At 44.7% G+C, this 22,852-nt stretch overlaps 1 protein-coding gene across 1 annotated transcript in view; it reads right to left on the bottom strand.

Annotated features, from left to right (window-relative positions):
* The window catches only part of LOC147684635 (hexosaminidase D-like), a 242,608-nt gene that overhangs the window by 154,984 nt on the left and 64,772 nt on the right, over window positions 1-22,852 (bottom strand). The window contains exons 3-5 of the mRNA XM_086940480.1: window positions 11,261-11,543; window positions 8,540-8,649; window positions 323-410 (exon numbers count right to left, since the gene is read on the bottom strand). Of these exons, the coding sequence (XP_086796606.1) occupies window positions 323-410; window positions 8,540-8,649; window positions 11,261-11,543 (481 nt within the window). The remainder of the gene's footprint in view (window positions 1-322; window positions 411-8,539; window positions 8,650-11,260; window positions 11,544-22,852) is intronic.

Genomic DNA, 22,852 nt, shown 5'->3' with positions numbered 1-22,852 from the left:
GTTGGACCGGTAAGTGATGAGCTACCAAATAGCTTTCCTTCCTCTCTCCCATACTGAAAAGCACAATGGCTATCAGATATGTTCAGAGATTCATCAAAAGCATCAAATAAAACTAATGCAAAAATTAGTGCAAGTGATTACTTTCCTTGTGAACAGCAGCTGTCAAATATAAACCCTGTCAAGTTGTAAATTCCATAAAGCACCAGGCGTAAGCACATACTCATAGCCCAGTCCTACGCCAACAGCCTCTGCAAACAGTATAAGACTTTTGAACACAGAATGGAAAAGGTTTATACTAGTTAACATGTGGCCCCTGGCTCACCTCCATGTGTCCGAAGCATTGCACCAAAGGGACCACTTCCAACTTATTGATCTCAGCCAAATGCAGGATCTTCTCAATGTCTTGTTCACTATGAAGAAAGTAAAACGTTAGTTACATACAATGGCCACACACACAAGCCTGTGTCTCAGTGATGTAACTTCTGCTCAGAACCTCGATTAGATTAGTTGTCCCAAAAAGTGCTAAATGTGTAACTCAGGAATACTTTAGTCAGAGACTCCTCAAATTAATGGCAATGTTCAAATGGTTGGATGTTCAGCAGTAGCTGAAAGAACATTGTCTCCTTCGCAAATCTACCCATTAACACAATCCGCAGATAACAGCTTTTGGAATTCAATGGGAGGCCTTTCTCTAGTGAACCAAGACTACTTTAAGAGTCTCAGACTGCATTAGCCAAATGCTAAGCCAGTGATAAATAGCTAGGCAGCAGAACGCATTTAAGCTTATTTGCTTCACCCAAACTACTATTTTTTTCAATCTGAAATGCAATAATATTTTGCCTGATGGATTCACTAGAGTAAGTAAATTAATGATATTGGATAGAAATAATCAAATATATCAATTGCAATAATAGGATATGGGTGAATAAATTATATCATCATCAGTACAGCAAGATATATGCCTGAGAAATAGCCTGTATAGGGTCAAATCTTTCTGAAGGGAGAGCGGGGAGAGGGGAAGGAGAAGGGATTTGAAGAAAGGAAAAAGGTCAAAAAGAAGGGGGGCGGAGGCAGGGACACAAAAAGAGGTGAGAGGTAGGGAGGGTTCGGCAATTAACAATTCACATATACCAAGGTGAGGCACACAGAAAGACAGGTCCAACATGGTAGCTAGGCATGGTGGCGATGATAGTAAACTTCACGGCGTTAGCAGTGAAAATGATAAAAGAGCATTGCTGAACCCTCCCTAACCCTCATCTCTTTTTGTGTACCTGCCCCCCCTTTATTTCCTTTCTCCAAACAACACCACCCTCCCTGCTTCCACTCCTGCCCTCCCTTCTGAAATTTTTGGCCCTTGCGTGGGCTATTTCTCAGGCCTATATCTTGCTGTCCTGATGATGATCCCCTACTCTTGCTGGGATCGAAACGTCATCCACAACCACATCTTGACTCCGATTGACTTATTATTGAATCCTAATTATTATTAATTATTATTATTATTAGGATTCATGTGGAGCACAAGACGTTTTTTACATTGTGACTGGGAGTGCAAATGCCTGAGGTCTGGAAATCTGGTGATTTCCAAACCTGTTTTTACCCACTGCCCTTTAATTATACTTTGTTTTTTCTTTTGGATTATTTGTTTAATAAACGCACTTTTCCATTTGGATAATACCAATACAGGTCGCAATGTAGTTCTGTGTAACATTGTTAATATATAGTTGTTCTTGGTTGGGTCTTCTCGACTTACAGGGTACCCTTGTTTCTCTATAAAAAGTTTAAGATTACAATCAATAGCTGTGGTTGGTGACAATGTATAGCTGCAGGTAGGAAATGTGGATGGCTAGGCGCCCGCCGCGTGAGGTGGATTTAAGCAGAGAGCCAACCAGTCAAAGCAGCCAATACAGTAATTAGTTGATACAGCAAACTCTTTTAAAATACCTTTTTTTTAAATAAACCAATGCAATCTAATTTGTTCTACCTCAATGCACAATTACAAGGGATAGGAAAGTGGTTAAGCAGGGTCAACCAACCTCGTATCGGTAGAGGTGACAACTATTTACATAGTGGAGTCATTTGAAGGATATCGTTTGAAGTTGGGCAACACACAGTGAAGTTTGAGAAGGAGAGATGCGAATGCTCACGGTTGGGCGGTAGTCCAAGAAGGAGAGATACAAAGGCTCATTGTTGGGCGTTTTTTCGTCTTCATGATGCTAACAAAGTGGAATTACCACAAGAAGTTTGAGATTAGGAGTAATAATATGTTCATTGTTTATGACTGCTCATAACAAGGATGTTCCCGAAAAGGACGTCCGTTTAACCCATTGTGGGTTTTTCTATATAAATGTGCCATTGTGAAGTTTTTGACCGAGGTTTTGCATTTAATGTATTTTTATGCAAGTCATTTTTTTATTTGGGAAGACTATTTATTTAATAAGCCTTGAGGAAAGTGGTTTTAGACTCCCACCCCACCGAAACTGCTGCATAATCTATTAGCACTGATCAAATTGTATAGGACAAAGTAAATCGTACAGTGATATGGAATTATGGATATTTATTTTTGAAGGCTAATTTGATAGCTCATGTTTGCACTTCTTCCTATTTTATGTTTGCTGAATAATTGTGATTTTATGCTTTTTTGCATTTGACTGTGTTTATGGAAAAAATTATGAGTTGACAAAATCATTATAATAAATTAATTGTAACAAAATTCTAATTTGTTGGGGTATTGTTGGCACAGTACATGGGCTTATATGCGATTGTGTGACTCGAAGGTATAAATAATGTCACCCAGGGGAAGTCGTTTTAATTTCTGGTTAGCAATACCCTGTCTCCTTGGTGCTGACAGGTTACTCTTGTCCAGGGTTCTCCAACCTTTTCTGTAATAAGAGCTACTTATGCTCAATTAATATCATCCCAGCTTACCAGTATCATTATTGTTGTAATTGTGACATTTCAGACAAGATTACATTAGCGGCCACCATATGCAAAATGACCATCAGTGATCACCTCAGTGTATCAGACGGGAGTGCCAGCAATAATGTAAAACAAGCATTTACAATGCAATAGGTCTCGCAGCATTAAAGTTTGAGTTATTGGCATTGTGTATGACAATGCGTTGCATAAAAGTTTTAGCAAACTTTGAATTGGTGAGCAGTGAGAGTGTGTGCAAGAGTATGCTGTTGCTCACAGCTGTTATTCTTCACACAGCTCTGATGATGCACCTCATGCACGGGGCCGAAGCAGTTATTATTCACACAGCTCTGATGATGCACCTCAGACACGGGCTCACAGCTGTTATTATTCACACAGCTCTGATGATGCACCTCAGACACGGGCTCACAGCTGTTATTATTCACACAGCTCTGATGATGCACCTGAGCACGGGGCTGACGCAGTTATTATTCACACAGCTCTGATGATGCACCTCAGACACGGGCTCACAGCTGTTATTATTCACACAGCTCTGATGATGCACCTCATGCACGGGGCCGAAGCAGTTATTATTCACACAGCTCTGATGATGCACCTCAGACACGGGCTCACAGCTCTTATTATTCACACAGCTCTGATGATGCACCTCAGACACGGGCTCACAGCTGTTATTATTCACACAGCTCTGATGATGCACCTGAGCACGGGGCTGACGCAGTTATTATTCACACAGCTCTGATGATGCACCTCAGGCACGGGCTCACAGCTGTTATTATTCACACAGCTCTGATGATGCACCTGAGCACGGGGCTGACGCAGTTATTATTCACACAGCTCTGATGATGCACCTCAGACACGGGCTCACAGCTGTTATTATTCACACAGCTCTGATGATGCACCTGAGCACGGGGCTGACGCAGTTATTATTCACACAGCTCTGATGATGCACCTCAGACACGGGCTCACAGCTGTTATTATTCACACAGCTCTGATGATGCACCTGAGCACGGGGCTGACGCAGTTATTATTCACACAGCTCTGATGATGCACCTCAGACACGGGCTCACAGCTGTTATTATTCACACAGCTCTGATGATGCACCTGAGCACGGGGCTGACGCAGTTATTATTCACACAGCTCTGATGATGCACCTGAGCACGGGGCTGACGCAGTTATTATTCACACAGCTCTGATGATGCACCTCAGACACGGGCTCACAGCTGTTATTATTCACACAGCTCTGATGATGCACCTGAGCACGGGGCTGACGCAGTTATTATTCACACAGCTCTGATGATGCACCTCAGACACGGGCTCACAGCTGTTATTATTCACACAGCTCTGATGATGCACCTGAGCACTGGGCGATCCAGGCTTGAACAGGAATAAGAGATTTGATTGAAACGTTCTTTCCTTGGCCATGAAACACAAATCTAGACCTGAGAACTAAGTCCTGGAATCGCCCAGAGCTCTTAAAAGAGTTGCATTCATTCATTGTGTAAAACATTATTGAAACACAAAGAACCATGATACTGGTATAGTGGGATAATACAGACGCTTAAATCCAAAAGATATCCAATTAGTGAGTTTGATTTTGGGTGGAGACATGGTCTACCTGCTAAATGGTTGGCTGTGAGACCTTAATATCAGAGTGTGAGTCCTGGCTACCCAACAAAATCAACATTTTGTGATCCTCTGCAGATCACATCACCTCCTTTGACTCACGTGCCACATCGTCCCAAAACGAGAAGCCTATGAAACAAGACTGGTACCGGTACTGAGAGATACAGACAGACGTGCATAGACATACACACACTTTTAGACAACAGCACTTTGAATTGAGTGACTTTCATTGTGCGATTGGTAAACCCCAACTATGGGACTGGCTACAACTCCCAGAATGCAACAAGCTGTAAGGGCTGTTTGAAGAGTCTATAGGGCATGTTATGTATAGTAAAGTAGTAAAAAAGACTGCACGTAAAAATGGCTTTATTCTTCCTGTGGCAGGAATAGGTGTACTCCACATCCGAGAGCCCATGTATCACTGTGACTGTCCATGCCATAGAATGTGTATGTGTTTAATGACAGCTGCAAGGAGGTCCCAAGTCATATGAATGACTCCAGTCAGTCTTGGATTTTTAGCCAACTCGCTTTGCATGCTGGGATCTTGGAGGCTAGATTCATCATCGCCTTGGATGAAAAGCCAGAACGTGAAGGTGTCACGCTTGGCATGGTGGGTGTCACGCATCGTGCGTGTCACTTTGACAGACAGCTATATGATAATGATTAGTTCCTGTCAGCATGTCCGCGCCATAACATAAAATGTCATATTTATACCAGTTTCCAGTGATCAACTGTTTCAGCCCCCACCCAACCGACAGACGCCATCCAGTTGCATTTAATTTGTAAACCAAACTGTCGTTCATTACTGCTTCACACCGTGGGGGAGACTTCCTGTGTGAAAGACGACCCCCGCCCCCCACACAGAAGTGAAAACCTATATGTGCGCCGGGCAGCTGTGCACCCTTTCGGATTCCGCGGCCTGCCTCGTTGCCCCGGCGACGCCTCATTAGTGCACCCCGGGGTCGGACGGCGCTGAGAGCAGGCACTGTGCGCTCCTGTGCTAAGTGCGTCCGGCACTTCAAACAGTGGCAGCAGGTCCGCTGCTGCTTGTCCCTGCCTCATTAAACCCACGAGTGCAATAAAAGGAGCGGCTAATGGCCGGACAAACCACTTGAACACGGCAGCCCGAGACCGCCCCCACCCCCAGAGGGGGTGAGGCGGGGGTGAGGCTGCACCCCGGACCAGGCACTTAAGGCATGCCTGATGAATGCAGCGCACCGACCCAAGGCGTGCTCATGTTGTCACGTGCAAACACAAGTGTTTACCTTTCTCTTGTCTTCCACAAGTCTGGCACCCCCTCTCCCCGCACCTACCTACGTGCATCTAATGCCCCTCATTAGCGCGTGGAGCAGCACCCTCCTTAAGGGCCCCCTGTGCCGCCAGAGTTCAGTGACTAAACAATGACCCCTTCTCACAGCACCCCTTCTCCATCTCGCGGATAAGACTTAAGAAACTCGTTGGATGTGAAGTTACAACGTGGATGCTTCGCCAGCAGTGGTTTTTAATCTCCACTTTGACCATTTGTGCTGCTTTAGCCAGCCACAATGCATTCTGAGAATTTCTAATGGGGCCAGGTCAAACAGCAAGTCCCAGAACCCGAAGCCCTGGTGTCACTGGACCAGGACTGGCGCTGGACTGGGTACCTTTGAGTTTATGCGCTCGGGGTTGGCAGGATCCGACACCGGGTTTTAGTTTTAGAATACATTCCGATAAAGTACCAAGATCACACGCCGAGACCGCTGCCCGCTCGAAGGGCACAGAAGGACGTGCTGGCTCGGATTGCGGAAGTTTCCTTCTCGAGCCTTCCCTTGTCTTACTAGGAAACAACACTAAAAGTAGCTCCTAAAATATAGTACTGGCTATCTCACCCTTCCGTCCCCCCCCCCTTTGCCCCCCACTATTACCCCAACCTCAGAGGTAAGTCAAACTAACGCCAATTGTAAACCCAGAGCATCGACAGGACGGCACTTAAAGCAAGGGCTCAGGGGGCGCAGAACACCCCTTGTCTATGAGACTGTGTGCCACACAAGTGCCAATTATCAATAACACTTCTGCACCCTACCAATTTGCACTTTCACCCCCTAAGGATCTGCACTTCTGCACCCTACCGATTTGCACTTTTGCCACCTAAGAATCTGCACTTTTGCACCCTAGGGTTCTACAATTCTGCACGCTAAGGAGTTGCACGTATGCACCCTAAGGATCTACACTTTGCACATTAGGGTCTGCACTTTGCACCCCAAGGATCTGCACTTCTGCATCTTAAGGATCTGCACTTCTGCACCCTACGGTTCTACGGTTCTGCGCTTCTGCACCACTGCACCATAAGGGTCGGCAACTCTGCACCATAAGGATTTGCACTACTGTGTTTGTTTAGCACGTTTAGTGCCCCGCACGCCTCTAAGCTCCATGACGCCATTGAAGCCCCGCTTTGTTATAAACCACCTGGGTTCTCCTTTTTGTAAGATTTTATGACAAAGTTATCAAAACAGAATACACCGGTACGATTTTGAGCTTTTAAATAGTGTGGCTGCTCTGGAGTAATAAGATCGAAATGTAGCGCCACGATATTCAAGCAGAAATAAACGATGCGCCAAGCAGTGATTTTAAAAGGCACGTGTGACCTTTTCACGACTGTGCACAAGAAGCAGGCACCTTTCCAAGGCGATTCTTACCTGCCTTGCTTTGTTGAGTGCTCCGTGGTGCGCAGCTCTACCTTAGGCGCCTCCATGCCTCCGCTGAGGTCCCTCCGAGAGGGGCTGCTCTGAAACCCTACGAATCCCTCCGGGCGCTGCTGTCAGGGCTCAGCTGTCGGAAAGTTTCAGATCACAGAAACATTTAAACCAGCATCCCCCCTGCTCGCGGCCGCCCCGGGCATCTTCCCGTGCTTGTGGCGGTGTTGTTGAGCTCCCTCCCGCTTGCCCTGGCCGGGGAGAGAGGCCTCGGTGGGAGAGGAGCTGCTGCGGCCGGGCGGCGGAAGGGACTTGGTGAAGAAGTTGAAGAGGGTGCTCTGACGGGACATGGCGGCGGTTGAGCTCGGGCTCCGCTGTGGCTGCACACGGGATCTGACCGGGGAGCGCGGAGCGGCACTGGCGGTATGTGTGCGACGGTGGGGGGCTCGGTGCACTCGTTTGTGTGTGTGCGCGCGTGTGTGTATGTGTGCGACGGAGGTGTGTCTCTCTGTATGTATGTGTGCATGGGCGCTCGTGTGTGTGTCTCTGTGTGTGCGCATGCGTGGGTCTTGGAGCTTTCCAGGAGAGGAGACAGGAGCTGGCCACAGCGAGCGCATTCGCGTGCACGTGGCCCGCTCACTTCCCTGAGCGTGGCCAGCTCCTGTCCCCTCTCCTGGGAAGCAGAGTCGCTCACAATAGGTCTCGGGCGAGACCGCACTTTCACGCGGTTCAACGCCAGGAGACCTAAAAAGGCATTCCCAATTTGGAATGCCTTTACATGAGTAATACATAACAGCTGTAGCTGCAATACCCCTGGCACTAAAGTATAATATTAGTAAAGAACTGCCTCACTGACACATGATTTATCACCTAAATATCAACTTTAAATACAATTTGGAAATTCAACCATTTTTTTTTCCAAACTGAATTTATAAAACCTGAAAATACATTTATGTCATGAATACACACTTTCAATTTAGCTATGTATATAATAATTCAGCTGAACAAGGTCTCCAAATTTGGTAATCTGGGCTACACACTGGAGAGCTACTTACAGGTAGCTAGAAAGCTACTAGTAGCTCATGAGCTACTCGTTGGAGATTCCTACTCTAGCCAGTTCTTTTAGGGATGCTTTAGAAACACTCACTGTGTGATAGACTTTCTAGCCAAAGCCTTTGTCTCTATCTCTTCCTGGGTCTCCTTGCAGCAAAACTCCTCACTCTCACACAAGATCAGTACTTGCTATACAAATTACCACAGCATGACATCTAACTCCTACTTTGCCTGAGGAAGCCATGACTGAGCTTTACCTGTAAGCATACGGAGATCTGAGAATCTGGAGCTCCCCATGAAATGGAAACATGTCTTCATACTCCATCAGAAGTCCAGTGGCACCAAGCTTGGCAAAGAGCGGGAACACCTGCAGGACACAACATCAAAGATCAGTGACTGTATCTGCTCAGCCATTATACAAGCAATGGATGCCCTGAAACTACTACCATACCTCAAACCTAGGGACAACTACCTCCCCGCCTGGCAACTAGGGAAGCAATGGGATCAAAGGTTACTGGTCAACTCCTGCCACCAGACAGGAAACAGACAGTCAACAGGCTCCAACCCTCCTGACACTTTTTTTAAAACGTGTTTTTTATTCAGAATTGCACAATAAGGCATATTACATGTTGTCTCAAGGCCAAGGAGCAGAGAAAAGAAAAAAGCAAGGATTTATCACACAATTCAGATTACCAATGCAGCCTCCTACATTAAACCGGGTAAACTGTTGTTACTTTCAACCCAGGAGCAACATTATGAAAAACATACCTTCATATTAACATAGGGTACAATTCCTGTGAAGATTTTTTATTTATTTATTTAGTTCATTTGTATAGCGCAACAGCTACCCAACAAAGGGTTTCCCGGCGCTAATGATCCAGTGATTTGATGGATGCAGGTCTTTAGATGTTAAACAGCCAGGTTTTTAAGGCCTTCCTGAATTTCATGTAATTGATTTCATTCCGAAGTGTCAACGGAAGAGTGTTCCAAAGTGAGGGTCCAAGATATGAAAATGATTTGCCGCCCATTCGTGTCAGCCTGATTTTTGGAATCACAAAGTGGTTAGCCGTGGCTGATCGAAGGGTTCGAGATGGGCGGTAGGGATGTACAAGATTTTGTAGATACTTTTGTAGATGTAGATAAGATGAATCATCCAAGATAAAATATAACAATAAACATGGCAGCAACAAGCAGAATGGATGCTATCGTCCACAGGAGCCTCACACAGAGAACAGGAGAAGGAAATAAATAAGCCAGACACCCGGGCTTATAGGGCAGACAACTGGCACACCCGTGCAGGGGGTCACCTGGAAGGCAGGAGTAGAGTAGTGCTCAAGAATCAGAGCGAGGCAGTGTTCTGGGAATCAATAAGAGTATTGTGCAATGGACGACACAACCTGCCACTTCAAGATCACAATCCATCTAGACCACAGTAACATCCACCCGCCAGAGAGAGCCCCCATCCCACGGAGGTCCACAACCACTCTCATCGTCAGCTTTGCCACGGGTACCTCCCCCCACATGTACCCCACACCTGCAAGCTCCATGCAGCATCAGTCAAACTTAAGGGATTAACCTCCGGTGTCAATGTAAGCAAGGTGGATCAAGCAGCCTGGGGAGGAACTGCATCTCCCGGCTCCTCATTCAACATCAGCCTCACCAACATATCCCCACAATCCTCTAAGTCGCGTTCTGTGTTCTCGTCAGTATGAACAAGCGTAAACGACGCTCCTCAACACTCCTCAGCAAAGCCCCTTAGCGATGCCCCATTCACTCAAATCAGATCTCCATTTATCCAGCTGGGTGAGGTATCGAGGGTGTGTCCAGTGCATTGCAATGCTGCGTTTAGCCAGCACAAGTCCCAGGAGGGCAAATCTGTGCTGCATATGGGACTCGGTCTTGGAGGAAGGAAGAATGCCCAGAAGACAATGCTTAGCCGAAGCCTCAACATGGACCCCCATAACATCAGAAGGTTTTAATGCAGGCACTGTCAACTGAATTGCCTGTAAGAGCCACTACCTCTTTCTCTCTTATTCCTTCTCTCTATTTATTAATAGCTCTCTTTCCAAACTTCTATAACCTCCCGCTGACTGCACAAGCACTCTTTCATGGATATCAATAAGGGATAATCACAGAAGGCTGCTGCCATCCCTGGCTCGCCTTTAGGTGGTGATCCTAGTGCTGCATTTGCTGACCTTTGATCTAAGAGGTCATTCAGGCAAACGGGGCTCTAAGCGCCATGCTTACTTTTAGTACCATTCCCATAGCTCTTCAGAAACCAACAAGACACTATTCATGAGCTATGGGGAAGACAAGCAGTCAACCCTGTTACCTCTGGGAGGTCAATGGCCGTTTGAGGACTCTTCGGCTATCCCATATATTTATATATGGGAAAGCATAAATATATTTTTTATTTTGGTGAGTCAATGCCCTTAACTTGCTATTGATCTGGCTTTTGGCCTTTTTCAGGACCTGTAGTTTAGACCCAGAGCCCTCTCTCTGACAGAACTCCTTGTAACTCCAAAAGTGTTTTTATTTTCCAAGCCATCCAATATCTAGCCCTATGACACCCCATGCAACAAATCTCTTTCTTATTGATTCCAAGAACACTTCCTCGCTCTGATATGATTCTTGAGCACTTCAAACACCCACTTAGCATCTAAAAGCCCTTCCTCTCTGCCTCAATGTTCTGTTTATTTCATCTTCTTGCACCCATCTTTACAGCCTATCTCTTCTCCATCTTTCTACTCCTCACAGTCACCATCCTAGATGACTTTCTTGGACCACTTAGCCACTGTCTACCTTTGATCCTCATTTTGCATATCCTTGGGTGCCTATTCCTAATGTCAATTTATCTCACAGCATGGACTTAACCTCTTGTGCTCAACTTCCTCTAACAATTGTGGAATAACATGCACTGACAGATGCCTACCCCTCCCATGAAACAGGCGTTCTCTGCCTTAACCGGGGTGTCTCACCTGTTCAAAATAGGATACTTTGGGAGCAGCCCCCTTGAGGTCCAGGTGGACAAGTCGCATCTGTCTGAAGCCTTCAGGGGCTGGTTGAACACTTCTAACGGGCGGCAGATCTTCCATTGCATTCAGAGCCTCTTCCTTTGGGGGTTGAGGAGGCAGTTCCTTCCTCTCCTCATCGTGTACAGAATCAATGGCTGGGGTTTTCTCCCAAAATAAATCCTGAGGTTTTTTTGGTTTGGGAACCAGTACGTCTTCCAACCTAGGAAGCCGCACAATACTCGAGGACCTGTGCAAAAGAAAACAAACAAAAGTGTCACACATAAGTGCATCACTCCCATAAGAAAAGTGGAAACTATGCAGCAACAGCAGAGGAAAGAATGATGGACAGCTGAAAATTTTCTTCAGCAGATCCAGATCTGCATGAGATTATGCAGTCACTACTGAGCCAAGATTTAATGTCACAGCCAGAGGCTGATTTATGTGCACTTGCTATTCTACCATCACCTTCAGCACCTGCATGTCTTTTATAAAATCTTAGTTTTCAGATCACTGAAAGCTAGGAATATTTCTATTTTCAGGGTCACATACGAAGGACTCATCCTTTACTCAGAGGAGGGAGGATCAACCCTGGACATTTCCCAGCAAATGGCCTTTAGTGAATGTGAAAGGTTTTCATACTGAAACACCAAGCAAGAGGGAGCAATAAGATACACACAACTCTCAGAGGGCACTTATGGATGGAAGCAGGCATATGAAAGTTTAGTGAAAAATGGTGCATGGCTATACTTTTTACAGCACATGCTTCCAAACTTTTTTATGAATAATATGTTCCAGGTTTTAAACACAGTTCTAAAGGGGATCCAAAAAAAATAATTTCAAAGCCCATCACAGCAGCCAAAATCATTACTCCTCAGAAAAAGCAAATACATTCTGGTGGACATCAGAAAATTGTTCAGTGTACAAAAACTCCTAGACTACCACCTAGCCCTTTGGAAAATTAAATTAGGAGAAGAAGCTCCAGTACCTTCAGCCTCCATCCTTAACCCTGGAATTTATTTTGACGCTAACTTGTCTCTGACAAGCCAATTAAGCTAGCTGTCAACCACAAGATGCCTTCTTTTAAGACCGTTACATATGATTCTACCCCATTTACCAGCAAAGACAAGTGCCTTGGTGGTTCAGGTGACTATACTGAGTCGCCCTAGTTACTTCAACTCCTTACACTTCCCAAGCATGATTAAGCGGTTGCAAAGAATACAAAATGTTGCTGCTAAGTTGCCCTACAAGCCTTAAATCACCTTGGCCACTAATGCACTGAAGGATCAAAACAGGACACCGGTTGAAAGAGGATTCTTTTCAAGGGCATGTGACCGTTCTTTCGAGCTTTTCACTGCCTGGGACCGGTCCATATTAAATACAAAATTCAAAACTATTGTCCCATGTGAAAGTTAAGATCAGTCACAAACTTCATAACCGGGGTCCTCCAAAATAGGCAAACTAGGTCCAGTGGACGCACATTCTCTGTGATGGGAACTTAGACATGGAACACCCTGCCCTTCTATTTAAGATTTGAAACTAAGCTTTTGACCTTCTGTAAGCATTACAACTGGATGCACACACTACAGCAAGTTGAAACTGGTTAGTTGAATTAAGATGCTTGCTGTTTTCGGCCTCCAGTTGCTGGGTATCAGAGCGCTCTATAAATGAGGAGTACATTACAATACATTACAAGCAAAACAGGTACATTTGTACCACAAAAACATAGTGAACGCATCATATAGTGTACCCATAAGAGCAAATTCACATTAAATAATTGGTGCATCAGGTGAAATAACACATGCTTTAAATGTTGTGGCAGGAGATATAACACCTCTTACTCGCAGCACTCAGATATTGCATAAGAGAAGAATAAAGCATGTTGGGATGGGAATGTGAACTGCATTGTGCATAGTCATGTTCCCTTACACTGAGTGTGTAACCGCAGGTATTTGGTAATCCTGGTGTATATTTTGACCCTGGCATTCTGTTAATCTACGCATGTATACATAGGCCTATTCCTGTCTATTAACATGAGTTAGGTCTTAGACCCCCCCCGTGACCTGCAGGAGTGCCCCAAATGCATCAGCATTGGCAGAAAGTGGATACCATCCCTGTCATGGGTTTAGCACATAGAGCGGTGATGGTAGTATACCATGTTTTGTGAATCCATAGTTATAGTCAGACCTTTTAATCTCAGTCACTGGAGTAGAGGCTTATTGGGCCCTTCGTGTAAAGTTCTGCCTCTATGCCCTAACCCAACTTCTAGCACTAACATCCCAAGAATACATGTAGCGCATATCTCTTGCGTGGTACATGCATGGTGTGTGTGAGTGTGTATGAGAGATCGAAAGTAATGGAAACTGTGGGGTCCATTTTAGATACTCTGGCCTGGCCTAGCACTCAAGACGGACGTGCAGTTGTTTTTGCAGATAGTCTGGATTTACTGTTTCCATGTTTCAACATTAATTACACTACAACATGTCTACATCTATCAGCATTTTTCTCTTACATTTCAAACAAACCAAACTCATTAAACAACAACCAAAGTTGTCCCGATTACCTTTTGAATTTGGTGTAGTACATTCCAATTTCCACACTGCATGTCTTGTAAGACAACATTTCTTTTAATATATCATTTACTAATACCCCAAATCTATAATTGTTTTAGTTTTTCAACCCCGCCCCATAGGTTTGAAGCGTTTCTCTGTTACTTATGGTGGACAAGTATCTCCTTTATATTAATAAGGCTTCCCAGGCTAGAATGATACCCAAATTTCTGGTTCTGCGTTCCTGATCACACTTATTTCATTTTCCACACATCCCTTTCTTCCAACTTCCGGGTCTCCACTCTAGGCAGAGCAGACGATTTCCAACACCTGGATATTTGGCGTTAGACTAATAGCATCACCAGGTCTATAACGAAAATGCCATTTACCCGGTAAGCATCTGTTTGTAATGTGATGCTGTAGATTTACATACTTAGCATACTCCCGCCATCTAGTGCTGGGCTCCAACGTTTGCAAGTTGTTTATCTTCAAAGAAGTCTCTCAAAAAAGAAATAGTATGACTCTCATTCTTGATGTACATTGCACTTGGGTTTGGACTCCATGTCAAATTGTTTACGCACAGCGCGTGGTGGTATGAATGAATTGTCAACGTAAGTAAGGTGAGTGAAATGCAATGTGTGGTTAAAATGCAGTAAGTAAGAGATCTGCAAAAGACACAGGCTTCCAGAGAGGAGGGCAGGCACATGTGAATCTACAGCACTACAAGATACAATCAGATGTTTAGAGGGTTAAGCAGCATTTCCCGTTTGTAGCAGGTGTGGCTGTGAAAGCACAAGCATAGCATAGACTGCATAGTAGTCCCCTCCAGAAGCTGTGGCAAGCGTATAGATGATGCTACTATCTAGAACAAGGTTCTTAACACAGTTTGGCAAACAATGGCCTGTTAGAGGGCTAAGAAAGAGTTTTAGGTTGCAGAAATGTCTTCCTTTCAGATATACACTAGCAGGATATAACCAAGGAAGACCATGGTCTCTCCTTTCTTATAAGTATTAACAGGTTTGGATACATTTAACTGTGCACCTAGCTATGCTTGCCTTGGAAATGGGATGCAGTAAGGCTTTGCAGTGGTAACAAAGAGCCGATCAGAATTACTGGAAAGGCTTAGTTCTGTCAATTTAATAAATATGGTCGCTTCGATATTTATTGTGTGCAACATTCTCTTCTCAACAGATTCCGTTGCAAGAAGTAGACTGGGAGCTCGATGGTTTGGTTAAGGTGGAATGGCAACACCACCTAAGCGAGGAGCTTTGTGTTGGCTCTAGAACAATCCTTGCGGACCTGTATAACGTTTTCTTGTAAAGCGAGTGCTTCCAGTTCACTAATGTGTCAGAAAGGTAATGGCCACTGGAAAGCCACATGCCAAAAGTGGAAAAGAAGGGGGTATGAATGTAGAGGTTCAAAGGGTTGCACCATGAGTCTTGTGAGGACTACACTGAAATTCCAGAGGGTAACAGGAGGCACTCTAGTAAGTATAACCCTCTGGAGATCCTCGCGAAGGCCTTAACAACCAGAATTCTAAAGGGGGTGATTATTCCCTATTCTGTAACTAGGCTGCGACTAGAGATAATTGTAAGTGTAAGCAAATGGAAGTATAGGAGAGGCCTACATTTTGCAAATGCAAGAGGTAACGAATAATGTTCTGGACAGAAGGTTATAGAGGGTCCAGATTCTTCACATTACAGCAGTCAACAAACCTTTCCTGTTTTTTAGCATAACAGACCCATGTAGTGGGTGGTCAGTCTTCCTTTAAAATGTACATTCATGGTGAAGGTTGAAGTAATGAATTCTAGGCACTTAGGTGCAAATTCACAAGTTTAAGCTGTATGGGATGTGGATGTCGAACTTGACCTTGCCTCTGTGTGAGAAGGTCCAAACTGAGCAGGAGGCATTCACGAGGGCGGACTGACAGTCCCAAGAGAATGGAGTACGAAGGTGTTTTGCTTGCCTCCGCTAAATTTAAACCCCCAATAACTGATAAAACCTCACAAAAGGAAACAGTCATTATCAGTGGAAACATATAAACACTGACAAACACCAGCACCACCACAAACTAAAATACCATTCAAAGAAGGGGTATAGTTTACATAATGAGTCACTTTTATTTCTTCCTGAACAGGAAAACACAATATAATGTTGTTATACAAGGTAGCCGCAAGAAACACTGGTCTAAAATCTGTTGGTTAGAGAGGTCAATAAAATATTGCTTATTCTGCCTTTTGTTTCCTCCAGTTGTGTGTGCAGAGTTTAGAAGCAAGGTTTAAGTCTGATCTAATTATTTTCATACACTGCACATAATATATGGGAATAATTATTTCACTGATTGGGGAAATGGCCGTATGTACTATGACATTTAGCCTCAGACAAAGAATGGGAAAAACCCTCTGCTATATCAGACCCCTTCTCTGACAAGTCAGTATTGATTCATGTCACTTGGCAAACACCACGGACTTCAACCGTTCAGTGCAAGGTGCAGTGACACATACATAAGAGTGCTGTCATCATGCACATGATATAGTGGTGCAAACATGACGCAAGACTTTCCACATAGCAACTCAATTCAAAGCTGCACGATTGTCCCATTGTTAAGCTTCCCCCAGGCCTGCGTTCAACATGGAGACTCAGTGGAAGCTGCAGTTGGGACTGGGTGACGCTTATGGTGAACCTATGGCCGTGGAGCAGAGAAAGTAGCATCTATGAGCAGGGTTAATGGAGTGGGGTGTTGGTAAGAGTTGTATGTTGTTCAAAGCAACACCCACTAGTCAGATGTGATGTACTCCTAATGAGAGAAGAAATCATGTATCCTACCTCGACTGGAGACATGTGATTTAGGGATGTTGAGGGGGAGCAAGTCCCTATCTAGAGGCAGTTGCTACTTCTCTACAATCACTTTTGCCCTTACCCCTGTAGTAGCTTTGTTGAAACCTCTTTCCGCTTGCAAGTCGAAGGACTGCTGCAGCCTCTGGTAGGAGTGTGACGGCTCGGTGAAGTTGTTTTTGTTCCATCCATTGGATGCTGTTTGCGAAAGAGGAATGCTTTGCAGTGCGGCCATTGGACTTTGTTTCTTTAGTTTTCCAGCATTTGCGGCAAAAAAAGTTGCTCATTCTCTAACAGGAGCTTGTGGATACATTGATAGACCTCTGCTTGAGCCCTAAGATACAGAAACAGGAGTGGCTCTTGGGAATAATGTAGGTATTAATGTCTGTAGAGGCTATGTCCATGCCACCTAATGCACAGCGAACATAAAGATTGATTATGACATTGCCCTTCGACACTGTTTCCTCCTGTCCTTTCCTTAGGTGACATGCATGTCCGCCTTATAAAAGGCTACAGCTCCTTTAATCACCTCATGAAAGGCCAAAGAATCATCAGGAGATGAGGCTGTAACTAGATAGTGGCATAAATCAGGATCACCTGGGCAGGTCTATATTATAGTCGTCCTGGGGGTTATCAATGGGAACTGTACCCGAATACTCGTCATGGGTCAAATGGGCCATATGGGCTACTTGGATGTGACTGGTTTACAAGGGTCCCCTCTGGAGACTCTGGTAGAGGCAGCGGGGTGCTGCGCATTGGCGTGGAGGTGGGGGGAGGCGTGGGTGTTGGTGGAGGTAGAGGTGTGGTTTACTGCAGAGGGAGAGGACTGTCAGTTCTGTCCTTCTGTGTATTTGGTGCCAGCTTCAGGGAGAGAGGCTAGGAGGAAGGTTCCTCTTCAAAGGCCAGTCTCTTCATTCAAAGAAGAGGTTCTGGAGGGGCACGTGGAGGGAGTGTCACTGAGATCTTGGCCGTAACAGGAAATGAACAGGCACTTCTGCCTATCATTAAGCTGATGCTAAAGTCTCTCAGGATGGGAACCTTGGTGTCCTGAAATCAAAGTGTTGATGGGGGCTCTGAGATTTGACTTTTAGGTTGAGCAAAGTTTCAGAGACAATAGAGTCTTATGCACTGGCACAGAAGCCTTCGATGCTTGCTTTGAGTCGGACACATAGAATTCAGTGTTCTTGGAGAGGCTTTGGCCCTTTGGGGGAAGGTTGCTTTGCTGCGGAGCCAATTCCTGGTGCCAACTGGAGATCAAATGTGATGGGGCCCTTGGCATAACCTTTGTTTGCAACTGGTCTCCAGGCTTGATGCCCAACTCCCACAGCAGTAGTGCTCTACCTCATCATAGGACTTGTTTTGCAGCCCTGGCTTGGTGATGTGGGCCTCCGGGGTTGATGGCAAATACTCCTGATCCTTGGCGTGGTCTTTGTACAAGGACCTCTCTTCGGGCATCAGCTTGATGACCTCCATTATATTTAGAGTCTTCCTGGATCTGAAGATGAGGCACAATGCACAGGAGTCATCGTCGTAGCCATGGGACAGGCTCAAGTTGCACACTTAGTACTAATCCACCCATAGGCTTTTTAAATCGCAGTGCGGGCAGTTTGAAAGGGTGTCCACTTCATCACACGCACAGCATTCTCTGGTGATGAAGGACTAAAGACAACTCTTGGTCCTCGAAGGGCAGGAGCCCTTGTTGCCTGTGGCTTCTCTGACGTTCGTCGGTGCTGTCAGAGGTATTTACGCTTCGGGAGGGAAAAAGAATGGAGCGTTGTTGAATCTGGCACAACGGGATCAAAAAAGAACCAAACAATTGAGAACACAACAAACTTGGAGCCCACCTAGTATACATCTAAACTCAGGCAGAAAACAACAGTCTAACACGGAGTCAGTGCCTATGGGCAATGTACACCAAGAAGAGGAGTTACATCACATCATGAGACTCGAGAGACTTCTTTGAAGATAAACAACTTGCAAAAATCCAAATCCAACACCAGATGGCAGTGGGTTTGCTAGCCATGTGTATCTACAGCCACCTATGCTACAAACACTTACTTTCTTTTTTAACATTCTTGGCTCAGGACATTACTGTCAGAAGATAAATCAGGGGACTGTGTAGCTTGTTCCTGTGGATGGATCTTGTAACTTTTTCCCAATAGTCCACCAAACTTCCACACAATCACGCTATGTTATAAAAGTTGGTGCCCCACATTTTGGGCAGTATCTAGGAATCTTAGTTTAAATCCTTTGTAATCTTAAAGGGGATTAAAATGTTTTGTGCAAATCGTTAAATGCAATACATAATTCGAGCAAGTGGTTGCCGGTGGGTGCTAACGGAATGCATTTTTGGAGAATGGAACATATTTTTATTTCATCTGACATTTTACGAGAGCAAGAGAGGGAAAAACATACATATGGGAAAGAAGAGAGACAGAAAAATAGTTACAAAGGGAAAAGGCAGGATACTGCAGGAGTGAGACAAAGGGGCAGAGTGTGTAAGGTAGTGTTTTAAAGAGGCCGGACGTGGATTCAGCACTAGCAGCCCTGGTATTCGATGAGCGGACATTTGATACCTGGCTGGGCTTCTGAGGAGCGCTTTTGGGCACTAATTAGTTTTTTTATTTTTACAAATTAAGCACTGGTTAAATTAAATATATATTTGAGAATAGAATTTCTAGAGACCTTCTTAGGACCAAGTTTAATCCTGTCTCACTGTAAATCTGTGAGTTCTTTACTTAGTGAGTCTTCCCATAAATTATAGATGCAGCACCCTATCCATGTGGTGTTTGTCAATTCCTATGTCCCACTTTTGTTAGGCTGCATGGGTGATCCAATAAACTGTCTCACAACAGGTTACATTTTCCCTTTAATTCTAGATATTTTTTCAAGTTTTCTCCACTAAACAAATCACTTATTTTGGTAGTTTCACTATCCGTCCCATACCACTACAATTGTGCAGCGGGATCCCTGAGGTGTATTCCATAATCAACTTAGATTTGTTAGTGTATGTTAACAACAATATCTTGCAGAAGCAATCATTAAAGGCAAACCTCCCTTCTATTATGTAGCCCCACAAATATCCAACACTATTGAAGTAATTCTAATGTGTTTATTGAGTAATTTAGTATCTGGTGCCTTAGGTTCTGTCATCCATCTTGCCATCCATTATATCTGAGCCGCCAGAAAATATAGTTCTAAGTCAGATAATCCAGCACCACCAATCTTTATTGGGAGCTTAAGTTCGTATAATGCCCCTTTTTTCCTATCATGGGCCAGATTATCACCACCTTTCTCACCCCCCAAGCCAGTAGTTACATTACTAGTGCAAAGATTACAGGAGACAGTGGACCCCTCCACCCCTAATGGATTCCTCTAAAAATGTCCCACCTCTCCGAAATAATTACACCTCTAATAACTCTTGCAGAAGTTGCCACATATAATATCTTGAGCCATTCAAGGACATGCTCCTAAAATTGCTTATGGCATAGCGTGGCATAAACATGCTCCCAATTAAACAAATCAAAGAAGGTGTCCATATCACTGGCACTGCTGAACGGTTGTCACCATTTTACATGTTCCCCTTGATGTGAAGCAACCTCTTCAAATTATATGACATACCCTCCCGGGAAAAAATAAAGCCTGATCGAGCAGTATTAATATTGGTACCATCCGAGGTAAGAAAACAAGTTACTTACCTGTTACTTCAGTTATCCAGTATTGGTATCTTTCATAGATTCACATGCCTGAATCATTCCCCGTCGCCGAGGCGGGAGTCCCACGGTATATAAAAAAGCAGTGCCAAAAGTAAATTACAGTAGTAGGCCCTATGAGAAGGCCTGAGGCCTAGATTGTAGTAGCCTATCTACCTCATTATGCTAAAAAGACCAAAGTCTTTGCACCAAACAATCAGCTTACAACACAACTCTCTCTGCATAGCCAGTTCTCCTCAGATTTCGTAGCACAAGAGGGAATGAGTATCCCAAACTTAGAGAACTGACTCTCCGGGGAGGAGGGTGGGTGCATGTGATTCTATGAAAGATACCAATACTGGATAACTGAAGTTACAGGTAAGTAACTTGTTTTCTTTCCAGTATTGGGGTATCTTTCATATATTCACATGCCTGAATCAGAATAGCAAGTAGTAAGCCAGGCAAAAGTCGGTTGCGGATGGTGGGAGACTTATTGTGGTGCACCCCCATAAACGTATATTTAACAACCAACAAATGCAAAGTGAATGATCTACTAATAAAATCATGTCTAAATTCAAAAGAGTAGACATCTAGTACTCCACAGGCAAGGAATATTAGCATAACATAAACAAGTAATCTGTTAAATATACCCTTCTTTTATATCAACAAAAATACTGAATAGTATACACACATTAAAAATGAACCAAACATTGTTACCTGAATATGTTCTTATGGAAACAGGTGACTTAAAACCACTTGGCCAACTGCCGCATCCTCTTGATTTGCTGATTGCAGGCAGTATTGTCTTGTAAACATGTGGACATTCTTCCATGTCGCAGCACGGCCAATGTTCTCCTGCATTACTCCTGCAAACAATGCTGTAGACGCTGCTACAGCTCTTGTAGAGTGAGACCTTACAGTCCTTTGTAGTGGTCGGTTAGCTTTAACATGGCAGAAATGGATCGCAGAGGCTATCCATCTGATCAATTGCGTTTTGTTCAGCTCCCACTCGTGGCAATTCGACAAGGACCTGCTTAGTTTGTCTGCCAGGGTATTATGCAGACCTTTGACATGTTCCGCCTTGAGAGTTATATCGTGAAGCGTTAGCCATTCCCATAACTCTTGAGCCTCTTTTGATAGTGTAGCTGACCTTGTCCCTCCCTACTTGTTTACATAAAACATGCTGGTGGTATTGTCCGTTCGGACCAGGACTGAAGACCCGGTGATTCTGGGGAGGAACGCTTGTAGAGCTAGGAAGATGGCTCTCAACTCTAGACTGTTGATGTGGCATTTCTTGTGTTTCTGAGACCATTTGCCTTGCACCTGCAAGTCTTGGAAATGGCCTCCCCAGCCCTCCATGGACGCATCCACCGTCAGGACGAAGTCTGGAGGAGTTTGTAAGAACGTGAGTCCTTGTTTTAGATTGTGAAGTTGTGTCTACCATTTCAGAGCATCCACTATACGTGGGGTGACTTCGATAATGTCCTCGAAGGAGCCTGTCGCTTGCTGCCATTGAAGATGTAGCTCCTCCTGTAGAGGCTGCATTTTGAGGCGTGCCAGCGGAATGAGATTTATGGCTGAGGAACACATTCCCAGAAGTGAAGCAAAGAGGCGAACAGAAAGGGACTTTCTTTTGGATAGCTTTATAGCCAATGCCTGTAGACGGAGCTGCCTTTCTTGAGACTAGATTGCCTTGCATTGTATCGTGTCCAGACAAGCTCCTAGGAAAAGTAGGATTCTTTTCGGAACCAATTGAGACTTCTTTTCGTTGACAGTGAGACCTAGGGATGCAAAGAGATTGCGGAACACTGTTATGTCGCTCTGCACCCTGCATTTTGATGAACCTTTGACTAGCCAGTCGTCCAAGTACCGGAAAACCTGGATCCCTGATGGGCGTAGTGCGACAGCTACTGGGGCCAGGCCCTTTGTAAAAATCCTTGGCGCCGCCTTGAAGCCGAATGGGAGAACTTTGAACTGATAATGGGCGCCAGCCACAGTGAAACGGCAATACTTTCGATGTTTTGGATGGATTGGGATGTGGAAGTATGCGTCTTCCATGTCCAAGGAAGCCATAAAATCTCCCTTGTTGAGGCAATTTAGAATTTCCAAAAGAGTCACCATGCGGAAACCATGCTTCTTGAGATATTTGTTGAGTTTGCGCAGGTCTAGGATCGATCGCCATACCCCTGATTTCTGTTTTTATGAGGAAAAAACAGGAATAGAAGCCTGTCTGCCTCTGATGTACTGGAACTTTTTCTATAGCATTCTTGAGGAGCATCGAATGAACTTCCTTGAACAATAAGTGAAGACGAGGGGAAAGGGGACCCCTGGGCGGAGTTATTGGTGGTGTGGTGACAAACTCCAGGGTGTGACTATGTTGTACTAAGTCCAGTACCCACTGATCGGATGTATTCCGCTGCCACTGTTCTTGAAAGGCAGATATCTTCGCGCCCACAGGGAGGAAAGGAAATAAGGTTGGCGCC

The sequence above is a fragment of the Lissotriton vulgaris genome, chromosome 10 (assembly GCF_964263255.1).
Source record: "Lissotriton vulgaris chromosome 10, aLisVul1.2, whole genome shotgun sequence".
NCBI classification, from domain to species: Eukaryota; Metazoa; Chordata; class Amphibia; order Caudata; family Salamandridae; genus Lissotriton; species Lissotriton vulgaris.
This window is presented reverse-complemented; position numbering and strand designations above follow the sequence as displayed.